Source organism: Spinacia oleracea, chromosome 3 (assembly GCF_020520425.1).
Source record: "Spinacia oleracea cultivar Varoflay chromosome 3, BTI_SOV_V1, whole genome shotgun sequence".
Lineage (NCBI taxonomy): Eukaryota > Viridiplantae > Streptophyta > Magnoliopsida > Caryophyllales > Amaranthaceae > Spinacia > Spinacia oleracea.
In genome coordinates this window covers 3,784,004-3,796,233 of record NC_079489.1, presented here as the reverse complement: position 1 = coordinate 3,796,233, position 12,230 = coordinate 3,784,004, and the positions used below count along the sequence as shown (strand labels likewise).

At 33.9% G+C, this 12,230-nt stretch overlaps 1 protein-coding gene across 2 annotated transcripts; it reads right to left on the bottom strand.

The window, feature by feature from the left end:
• Nucleotides 1-3,841: 3,841 nt before the first annotated feature.
• LOC110779624 (receptor-like protein EIX2) lies at nt 3,842-9,036 on the bottom strand. 2 transcript variants are annotated; one of them, XM_021984114.2, is made up of 3 exons: nt 4,819-9,036; nt 4,367-4,438; nt 3,842-4,239 (listed from the first exon to the last, which is right to left on the bottom strand). In XM_021984114.2, exon 1 carries the CDS (start codon nt 7,849-7,851, stop codon nt 4,828-4,830), a length of 3,024 nt encoding a protein of 1,007 aa, XP_021839806.2. In that variant the 5' UTR covers nt 7,852-9,036; the 3' UTR covers nt 3,842-4,239; nt 4,367-4,438; nt 4,819-4,827. The 2 variants fall into 2 exon arrangements, with proteins under 2 accessions (XP_021839806.2, XP_021839813.2); XM_021984121.2 differs by having other exon boundaries at nt 3,842-4,236.
• Between the last annotated feature and the right edge of the window lie 3,194 nt (nt 9,037-12,230).

Sequence of the window (12,230 nt, the reverse complement as noted above, 5' to 3'; positions counted from 1 at the left end):
TTTAATGTATGAAATGACCATTAAGTTGTTACAGAGTAGTTGAATGGAGTAGTTGCTAGCTGTTTGTATTAGTTGTTTTGACTAATTAGTGGAATTAACTGTTTTGGTAAAGCATTTGATAAAGTTGTTCTTAGTTGTTACTCTATTAGCTATTTAACGTATGAAATGACCATTAAGAACATTGACACTAAGGGAGTAGGTTGATAAAAGTTGTAATTACAGACAATATTAGGATAAAACTGTCGATTTACACCCACATCTTTAAACCTCTAATACAAAAAAAAAAAACTCATATATTGAGCTTTTTCATCCCAAAACTCTCACAAACAAACACTCCTTTTAACCTTTTTGAAATTATCAAACCTCTACTTCACCTCGATCAAAATCTCTTTTTTCTCCAAATCTCTCATGACCAAACACCTATGAGATCGAGACCCATAAATACAGAATGAGGATAAAATAAGAGTATTTTTCCTTACTATGAGATCTAGCTTGAGCAAGAAAAATGTGGAGAACCAAAGTGGCATACTTAAAAAGGAAAGAAAAGGAAATCTAAGAAGATCCAAATATTCCAAAACTTAAGGAAAATTAGTGAGACAACCTTATGATAAGCTAAAATGGTAGATAATGAGTTTCAAGAGCACAATGCTATGCATTTAGACAACGCATTAATCAATGCTCCCAACAATTGAACAACCTATTCTTATTTTAACATTAATCAATAGATTTGCTCTGTTTCTTTGTTGATTTGTGTCTATGTTTATAACTAGATTAGGCTAATGTTTAACTTAATAACAAATGTACTTGTTAATTTTGACATTAACGAAGATAATTATTGTTTAATTGGAGTAATTACTGATCATAGTAACTTAGGATATGTTGATATGTCCGAGTCCAATGTACCGGTGTAGAGACAATTAATTAATTCATTCTCAAGGTATCATTGAGTTTCGAAAACATCACATTAGTATAACGGAAAATGTTTGGTTGACCCTAAGGGTTGACAACCCTAAAAAAATATAACATAAAATAATATATAAGCATAATTAATTGGAGAGAGAGTGTGTTATATGTAAAGTTTCAATGTATTTGTAACCAATCAAAATTCAATATTGAAAGGGTTACCAACCCTTAGGGTCACTCTATCATTGTCCTTAATATAACATTTTTTTTATTAGTTTAAGATTTAAGAAGTAGAGACCCTACTGAACCGGTACAAACTTGCAAATAATCAATAACTAGATTAGGTCCTGTGCACGCACGGATATTTAAAAATTATTATTTGACTATCTTTTTTATAAAATTTTTAATTGAATTATTTATCTTTTAAATCTATTGCGTAATTAATAATCTCGAATATACTCATTTTATCATATTTTAACTTAGTACGTATTATATATTTTATAAGTTTAATATGATGATCTGACTAAAATATTTGATATATTTAATATGCTAATTTGACCAAAATATCGAGTAAGAATATTTTCTATCATTGACATGACAGTTTGACTAAAATTTTACCAAAATTTATAATGGCATATTCCATAATCCTATATTTTTTTTCCATATATAAACATTTATACAAAAGGAGAGAAAATAAAAAAGAATAAAATAAATATGTCTTTTAAGGAAAGAGTTTTTGGCGGGAAAATTTTTCACCAGGAAATGACACGTGTCATTCCTGGTGTCTCTTTTAGTATATAGTAATAGATAATAGACTAGGTTAGGTCCCGTGCAACGCACGGACGAGACTAGATAATTTGTTTTTTCTATTATGACTAATTTAATTAAAATATTTTTAATAAAACAAAATCATATTTTTTTTATTATGAGTAGTTGGAAAATTAGAGAATTTTATTATTTTATTCGAATTATAAAGTGATTAGTACAATCTTAGGTGTTTAGAGTTTCGACAAAAACACTAAGGTTAGAAAAAAAAACTTATCATACCTTTATCAGGTAACTGTTTCTTTTAAAATTGAATGATATCCATAACTGTAAGTCTGTAACTAGACCTGTCAAACGGGTCGGTCGGGTCGGGTTGTAAAAAATTATTTTCGGGTTCGGGTTATATCGGGTCGGTCACTTTCGGGTTTGGGTTTACAAATGCTTGTTCAAGACCCAGAACTTTCGGGTTCGGGTCGACCCAACGGGTTGAGAGATATTGAAACGCGCATTATATTTTCATTAATTTAGGTGATAAATATACAAAATATGGGCACAAATTAACAAATTTTCCTACACAGGTTTATATTTAGTCAAATTCAACCATAAAATGACGTATAATTCAAATTAAATTCATATTACACAGAACAATAGTAAAAACAACTTGTCTATTATGCTTAAATTTTCTCATAATCTCATTTATTACTATAAATACAATGATTTTCATTCGGTCGGGTTTTGACCCATTCCTTTTCGGGTTGTTCGGGTTCGGATAAAATCGGGTTACGGGTCACAAAATCTTGTTCAGGACCCAGTATTTTCGGGTCGGGTTCGGGTCGGTTTTCGGGCCGGGTCGATTTTTAACAGGTCTAACTGTAACCATACCCGTACCCGCTACATAAAATGGAAGAAAATAATAATAAAAACACTTGTTTCCATTGCTGACCTATATTTTTTAAATTAGTATTATTATATTATGTTAGATTCATTTCATAATACACATGAAATCGTAATTTTGAAAAAAAAATAAGAAAAAAAAAATCAGAAAGTTAGATATTTTAAAAGATTCATTGATTAAAATTTTATTTTTAAAAAAATAAATAAAATTTAAGGACACACCAGGAGATGATATGTGTATTTTAGTATATATTACGTGTTGATCATATATACTTGTAAGCATTAGAGAATTAACTAAGGTTTTAAAATAATTTTCCTATATATCATCATACTTAAAAAAGTTCGAATATTGTTGATGGTTAGAGGGAACTTTTAAAACATTAAGATGTTCGCTACATAATTTCATCATCCTAAGTGTTTAGAAAATAACACACGTGTGAGTTCAGACTAATGTGTTACTCCTCCTATCACTAACCGAGTAATCACTTTTAGGAAGAAATATCGATGGGTTTGTCAAGTTCAATGTAAGCATACTGCTCATCAATGCAAGTTTACACTCGAACAACTCTTAACATTTTGCAGTTGATGTGGCTTCACCCTTTGACCTCAAGTCACAAGGATAGTTAATCACCAATTTCACCAACTTATGTTAGTTAACAAACTTGTAATTTTTTTGTTTTTGCTGCAAGCAAGGGATATTAAATAAAAACTCTAACAGTTACAAGAGTTCAAGTAGGTATATCCTCCAAACAAAATCCACAATAAACCCGGGGGAGTATTCAAGATACATTAAATCAAAGCAAGATATTATATTACATCCGTACGACACATTTTAACTAATCTGGCAATATGTTAATTGCCAATTGGTCTTTACTATTGTGAAAAAGAGTCGTACATGGTCTCACAAGTCACAACTATGGGATCAATCCTCCATCAGGGACAACGAAGTAATTTCACTTTTATTAAGTTGGGCATTTTACATTAGTACTATAAGACTATAAGCCACTCGCGGACTCGCCCCACTTAAACCAAATAGAAGAAAAAGGAAAACAGCCTGAAACAAAACAAGTGCCACCGGCCCACTACCAGCCCAGCCCAGCCCAGCCCAAGCCTGTCTGATCTACTCATCCTCCTCACTTTGGCATGAGATTGGGATTTCATATGAAAGATAATATTTGTATTTTATTATTTTTCTTCTCACATGTTCAAGACAATTAGCCAACTCCTTCAAAAAAAAAAAAAAAAAAGACAATTAGCCAACACCCCTAACATTTAAAGCTTTCCGATGGTACATAAGATTTGAGATTGAATGTTGTCGATCATCACTACTTTTTCCGCCTATGAAAAACGGAAAATTGCGTAAAACTCATACTACATTCTTCCTTGCAATGATACAAGAAGCTAACCCATGATAAGTTTCAAGCTAAAAATAATACAAGTATACATAAAATGCCAGTGACAAATTGATTGAATGTGCTTATATTCAGTAAGATCTTGAGGAGTTGAGGTTTCAAACCCTTTTTTTGGCCAAGATCCGCCACTAGAAGCTAGTATAACTAAAATCTACTACGGAGAATCTAATATTCGCATTTACCCTAATGTTGATCTTCAGATAAAGAACAATCCAAGCTGCTAAGGACATCTCTGCTAAGACCATATATACTGGATTACTGGCTACTGCACGAAAAAGGAAAATCGAAAGAGAAGAGTTAATGCTTCAAGAGTTCAAGTACTTGACACGACCATACGATTAGAATTAAGAACGTAATTAGTTTATTAAGAGGAAATTTGTAAATTTGCTTACCTAATAGCAAAAATGAGAGTTGTTATATACTGTAAGAAACTCATGCAGGCATGCAGCAACAAAAGCACTCCCCTGTAGAAAATAAGAGTTGAGTGAACTGAAGAGTTATGTATTGAAAACGCAGGCAACGTAAGTACGTAACTAAGCAATGACATTTTCAGAACAACATTTTGTTTCTTGCTAATCCGAGTAAAGCATTAGATACAATATCGATCCATGATACAACATCAAGAATTGAACATGTACGGCTCTATTCTGTTCGACTTATTTTGACGTATTTCAGACAAAATACGTTCAATTAAGTTCAGTTACTTTCAGAAAAAATAAGACATTTTAACACACAAATAAATAAGTTTTTTTCGGATAAATTAAGTTCAGATAAGTACAGTTAATATAAATTCAGACAAAATGAGTCGAATAGAACGGAGCCGTAGTAAAAGAGAAAGATTTACCAATAAGGTTCAAGAATTCCTCGAAGCTGTGCTTTTCTTCACAGTAATAACAGCATAGAGCCTTTCTTTCATGTCATCAAAGAACCGGAAATAAGCACGCCTCCACGACGTTTTGATCACCAGAGTTCCACAAACTCCCCAAAACCCTACGATAAACCCGAGCAACACGCTTATGTACAACCCAGGAAAAACATCATCACTCTCCTTATGTTGAGTGATACCATTTCCATTCACTGGACTAACAGATGGTATATCCCCTGCACATTTGGGGAGCGGGTCACCACAAAGCCCGGAATTCCCAGAATACGCCGAAGCATTAAACGATTGTAACTGAGTACCCATCGGAACTCTTCCAGATAATTTATTATTCGACAAATCCAAGATCGCCAAAGTACTCAGTTCGGCTAGAGTTACAGGGATTTTACCAGAAAGTCTGTTGTTTGACAAATCAAGTAGTTCTAATGATGTCAACTCTCCTATATTAGGAGTAATACTCCCATTCAGATCATTTCCTGATAAATCCAAAGAAACAAGACCAGTAAGAAATGAAATTCCTTCAGGAATTTCACCTTTTAGCATGTTGTTTGAAAAATCAATGGATTTTACAAGACCCAAAGAGTTGCTAAAACTCTGTTCTTCTCTTTTCCACATAAGCTTAGCAGAATCAGATGAACCATAAATCCCCGTCTTACCAATGACTGGTAAAAGATCGGTTTTGTTTCTCATTCCTGTAAGATTGTATACACATGTTGGAATGGTTCCGGAGATGTGATTGTTTGAAAGATCCAAGATTTGGAGGTAAGAAAGTTTACAAAGACTAGAAGGTAAACCCCCGACAAAGTTATTGCTTCGAAGGATAAGAACACCGAGATTTCTTAAACTAGTCCCAATCCCGGGTGGTATATTCCCACTCAATGAGTTTATAGCCAAATCAAGAATAACCAACGACGAACAATTCTTCAAAGGTTTGGATATTTCACCGGAAAGTCTATTGTTGCGCATATGTAAAGCTTGGAGGTTGTTCAGTTCACTGATGGATGGTGGCAAGTTTCCTGAGAGATTGTTGTTATCCAAGTAAAGGGTTGTTAATTGGTCAAAAAACTTCCAACAATCTGGGAGTTCACCTGAGAATAAGTTGCTTGAAAGGTCTAAAAAAGTTATAGCGGTTTTGGATTTTGGGCACAAGAAAGGAATCAGGTTAGAAAACATGTTCTTGTCTAGGTACAACATTGAAGCATTTACAAGAAAGGATGGAACTGCACCACTGAAATGGTTTGTACTCAAGTTTATCCGGGGTAGGAAGTCAAAGGTGATGGAAACTTCTGGAATTTCTCCGTAAATATTATTACGAGACATATCCAGAAGTTGTAGATTTGAGGGTAATGACTTCCAAAACGAAACAGGAATGGGCCCTGAAATCCCGGAATTGGAGATGTCGAGCCAGGAGAAATTGGTTTGAGTCTGAAGCCACTTCGGGAAATGAGGTCCTAACTTGCAGGAACCAAGAGTTAAGGAGTCTAGTTGAAATGGTGGGGTCCAATTACCACTGATGTTCACAACCAGACCCGAGTTTTCTGACAAATACAATGTCCGTAACCTTGACAGGTTTGAAAAGTGGTGTTCAGAAAGAGTGTCGGACAAAGTATTAGAAGAAAGATCCAACTGCTCAAGCATAGAAAGTTTCCCAACGGCTGGACTAACCGTGCCATTCAATTGGTTACCATACAAAAACAACTCCCTTAACGAAGAGAATGAACTGATCATATCAGGAATTGAACCATGAACCATGTTGTTACTCAAATCTAAAGACTCTAGTGTGTGGAGTGAACATACGGAAAGGGATTCCATAATGGTGGAAAACTCAAAGGGGAGGTTTTGGCTAGTTATCCCGAGTTCTTTTATGCCACATAAATGACCAAGAGATTTCAAAAGAGTAGTGACTTGAAAACCATTCCCAGAAAGATCAAGATGAGTGAGGTTATGGCTGGAAATTCTGTCAGGAAATGAGATGGACCCACCGAACGCGTTCCAACTTAGTGAGAGATACGAAAGATTAGGCATATCCCAAATTGAGCTAGGAATCGGACCTCCAAGAAGATTTAAACTCAAATCAAGATACGAAAGAGAGGTTATTCCACCTAAATCATTAGGAAGAGTACCTAAGAGTAAACAATAAGAGAGGTCAAGGTGTATCAAGCTTGAACTAATTCCCTTCAAAGTAAACAACCACCTGAAAATTTCAGCGGATAAGAAATTATTGCTAGAAAGGCTGATTATGCTGAGAGTTTTCGAGGAATTAACGTACGAGAGTGATGGTGGATATGTTACTGAAAGCTGACACTCGCTCATTTTAAGGACTCTTAGATAAGGGAGGCTGTTAACAATATGGAACCAATCAGTGACTTGACTAAGATCAATACCACTCAAATTAATGTCTGTCAAAAGAGTTAAACGGGAAAGCCACCATAAGCTTTTCACGAAAGGGCGATCATAGGGATTCAGTTCAGCACGACAGTTAAGATCGAGGGAATCTAATTCGGAGAGATTCCCAAGTTGGTGAGGAATTTCTCCCTTGAAATTAGCATTTGAGAGGTTTAGATGGTTTAAACTGGTAAGTGAACCAATAAAGACGGGTATGGTTTGTTGCTGAAAATTGTTTAAACTAAGGTCTAAGTGTTGAAGATGCTTGAGGTCAAGTAAAGAAGCACTAATTGTACCTTCTAAACAACGATGGTTGAGGGTGTTTGTTTGTATTCCACGTAGATTCAGCTCTACTACATGACCCGTGAGGTTGCTGCAGCGGATACCCTCCCATTGACAGCAATCTTGGTGGTCACCCCAAGAAGAGAGCAACCCACAACGGTCAACTTGAATCTCGTGTTTAAAGTGAAGTAGGGCTTTCCTCTCGTTTTCCACACATCGGATAGCATCATTGCCATCGATAAGACTCATCACGAAGCACGGTAGCAAAAACAAAGAAAGCATACACAAGAGTTGATAATAACAGTTTTTGATGGGAGGAAAACAAGCCATTTCTTGTTTTGTGTGGCAACAACAACAACAACAACAACTGAAAATCAAGCCTTAGTCCCGAAATGATTGGGGGTCGGCTAACATGAACAGATGAAAATCAAACGGTTCAATTCAATTGTGTGAAATGTGAATGATGGATCAAGTTCTAGTTTTGGATATTTATAGAAACGAATCAGCAAAGCAATTCAAGTCATGGTTATGCATAAAGCATGATTGTGTAAACACTATTAATAAGTCAAGATGGTTATGCATAAAAACATGGTTGTGTAAACACTACTAATAAGTCAAGATGGTTATGCATGAATCATCATTGCGTAAAAAAGACCCTGGTTTTAGAATCATCATCATTCATCAAGTTACTTTGTTTGTAGAAGAGTCAGAGACCAAGTCAAGTTTTGAGAACACAGGAATCTTCATGTAATTTACCTTCTTATCTTCCACTACTACACCTTTATGTACCAAAATTTTGCCTTTTCATACCACTTTCCTCCCAAACCAAAGTGAAAGGCCAAATTAACTCGGCAAACTGATTTTGACACACCATATATTGATTTTTTAGGCAGTTTAGCACACCTCCATTAACTTGGCAAACTGATTTTGACACACCATATATTGATTTTAGGCAGTTTAACACACCTCCATTAACTCGGCAAACTGATTTTGGCACACCTTATGTTGATTTTGAGTAGCGCACAAAAAAACTACCCCCTTATACAAACATTATAATTTAGTGAAATACTTTACGAAAATGTGACATATTATTTAGGGACAACGACTTGGGTGTATGATTAACATAACATAGTCATATTTCGTCTTCAGTTTACATATTTCTTTGCTAATCACCATAGCATAGCTACCCCAAAATTAGGCTACTAGGGTAAACTACAATTCTCCATGATGAAATGCAATTAAATTCCAACTTTAACAAATAATCATATCACAATCCACTGGCTAACAACAGATAATCGAGAAAAGCAATTGGAAATTCCCCAGAAAATCCTACTAATTTCATTTTTTATAATCAGTAAAAATCAAGACAGAACCTTGACTAATCTGCATATAATTAGAAAATATTAACAGGGACAGATAGAAAAATGACAAAGAAGTGAAATTTAATTACTGCAATTTGATTAAGTTGTTAATTTTGTGGAATTTAAAGAAGTGAAAAAGGGTTAATTTAGATATCCTGACCTGATTTTTCTGCTGTCTATGTAAAGAATTTAATTTCCCGTTCATCGGAGTGGAAAATCAGCAACTTTAGAAGATTATGAATGGAGCCGTGGAGGAAAGTTACCATGAAAAGTAACGATTTGAGAAGGTTAAGTGAGCTATTTCCCAAAATACCCCCTTGTTTTTTTATTTACTTTGGAAAAAAAAGAAGGGTAAGTTTTCTAAGTAATCACTGGACTAGTTTGAATCGGGTTCGTGTCGGATCAATTTGGATTGTTTAAAGCTTGGATGAAGAATAACTGAGATTAATTTTTGGTTTGGATCAGGTCATATTCGTTTCATTGTCCATTATGATAAACTATTCATTATTAGATGTAATTATTTCCGCGTCAGTTCAGTTCGGGTCCAAATTAGACATTCAGGCCGAGTATCATTCAAATCAAGTGCTTTCAGTAGAGTTAGGATCTCGAGTCGTATATAGATCAATTCTTCCTGATCTACTAATTATCCTTCCATCAATTTAATTAGAACCCGACATGAAATTAGCAAGTCTAAGAGGAGCTATTCGATAAGGTAACTCAACATGAAGACCATATAGTAACATTTGAAATTTATGGACCCATTTCATAGAAAAAAGAAACGAACACAATTTTGCACACACCCTTGTTTAATTTTCTAAGCAAATCCAAATTCTTGCATTTAGTTGATAAGGTTAATTAATTATTGATACATGAATTGATATAAAGACTAAAGTTACATGCAAGTGATGCAACTAAAGTTCTAGGCAGCGGTAGATATTGGACAATAAATTATGAAGGATTAAGGTCTGAAACTTCATCCTCTTATTAAATCTTCAATGCACGGAATGTTACGTTGCCATGTGTCACTATGATTTGGCAAGATAATGAAGATGTGTCATGTCATGGGCGCGCCGGGCGCACAATGCATATTCAATTTTATTATCACAAAAAATGTTGTTATCAATAATTCAAACCAATGACCTCTTAATCATAATGCATGTAAAGTTCTAACCATCTCTACAATGATATAAAGTATAACTCCAAAGTAATGAAAAACGACAAAAGTCATTCTTATAAATATTAAACTTTTAGGTCCAACATATATTTGAATCATAACCTATTATAAATTTTTTACTTAATCTTTCTTAATTACTCAGATCATACATATAAAAGAAGAAGTTAATTGTTGCACAACTTCTTTAGCTAATCAATTGTGTGTTTTTTCAAAAATATATATTTTTTGTTATGCAATTTATAATAATTGATATTTTAAGAAATTTCTTATGTTTATAAGTGAATTAGAAAAAATAAAGTTTTATATGGAATACCAATCAACTAGGACTTGGAAAAATAAGGTATCTGAACTTAGGAACTATTCTGAAAAATCCTCATATATCGGCAACTTTTGTGTAAGAACGCCTTACAGAAAAGACCACTTTGATTGTTTAATTAATTAGTTATAGTGCTTAACTAATTATTTTCATAGTTTAACTAATTTGTTTCAATGCTTAACTAATTAGTTCAAGTGTTTAACTAATTGATTTCATTGCTTAACTTATATGACATCAAGGTGGTCTTTTGTGTAAGACCGCTTATATAAAAGTTTGTACTCATATATTTAGAGGACATTATGTACGTAATATGGCAACAAGTAAAATAAAACAAATACACAAAGTTTTGTAAGATACATAATTTTACCAGACAAAGACGAAATAACAAAAATAATAAAATCTGGGGCATCATCCGGATCACTAACTAGTTGTATACTCCGTATATAAATGCATTGATTTCCGGGACGATATGATAGACGTATTGAATAAGCAACAATAATGTTAAAAGTCGAGTGTGAAAGAAGAATTTTGTGGTACCTTTGTTTGGCAGCATATAAGCCTTTCGCTCATAGGGTGGTTATAACGCACACGTCCTTGTAATTAACTCGTACTACGTACATCATTTATTTACTCAGCAAGAAAATTCAAAGTCCAATATACCAAATGCTAGCAAATTTATGAAATGATTTTAGCATCCAACAAGATATGGAAACTACGTACAGTAAACAACCAAACTACGTACTCGTACAATTGTACAAAATAGCATAGGAAGTGCAAACTTAACATATTATGAAGGGTGATGATAAAAGTCGCAAGTTGCGACAATATTTAGTTGTCACAATCTTACACTACAAGAAATTGTACTATTAACGACGGGAAATCCCGTCGCGAAAGGCCAATAATCGTTGATTAACGACGGGATTTCCTGTCGCGAACCCGTCATAAAAGGGGACCGTCGTTAATAGAAATCCCGTCGTAAATCCATCGTAAACCCGTCGTAAAAAACATTTGCGACGGTTATTCCCGTCATTGTTTGGTTGTTAGCCCCGTCGCAAAAGGCTTTTGCGACGGGATTTTTGACCCGTCGTAATTAGGTTGTCGTTAAAGATACAAATTCTTGTAGTGTTACGTGTCGCAGTTTAATTGGTACATATAGGCGCCACGTAGGCTATGTGTCATCAGGATATTTTTACTATCAATTCAATATTTTTTATGAAAATATGTAAATAGATTAATCGATATAAAAAAGGAAACAAATTAGAATATTAAAATTTTCTTACCCTTTTTTGAAACATGTATAATAGATTATATAAGTTAAATATTTTAGTTTCCAATTTAAATCATGACACATAAGCATGCCATGTCATCATTGTGACACGGCTTAAAAGTCGCGTGTTGCGACCTTTATCATTTTCGTATTATGAATACGATCATTTTTTTATTTTCACACACAATTTTTTTGTTTGTCATCGTCAACCTGGATGGCTGGATCCCACTACATGTCTACATGTTTGAAAGAAATACCAATACTCCCTCTATTTCCGAATAATCGTAACATTTGTGTTAATCTGCGTGTTGTTTTAGGAATGTTTGGAGTAGTACATAGAAAACAATAAACTAATTAATGTGCAAATGAGTAAATAACTAACATCTAACAGTTAATTTACCAAATATTTAAATAATAATAGGGGAATCAAACCTGAGACATATCATGGCTCTCAATCTTAACTACTAGACCAAAATCTCATTGGTGCTGATTATTTAAGTAATTAGGTGTTTAATTGATTGATATTTGATAATGCTCAATTCTCAATCAGGAAGAGTCATCACGTGCTTAAGGGAAATTCAGCTGAGTGAA

Coding starts and splice junctions, on each gene's coding strand:
- LOC110779624 (XM_021984114.2), bottom strand. CDS start 7,851: ATGGCTTGTTTTCCTCCCATCAAAAACTGTTATTATCAACTCTTGTGT.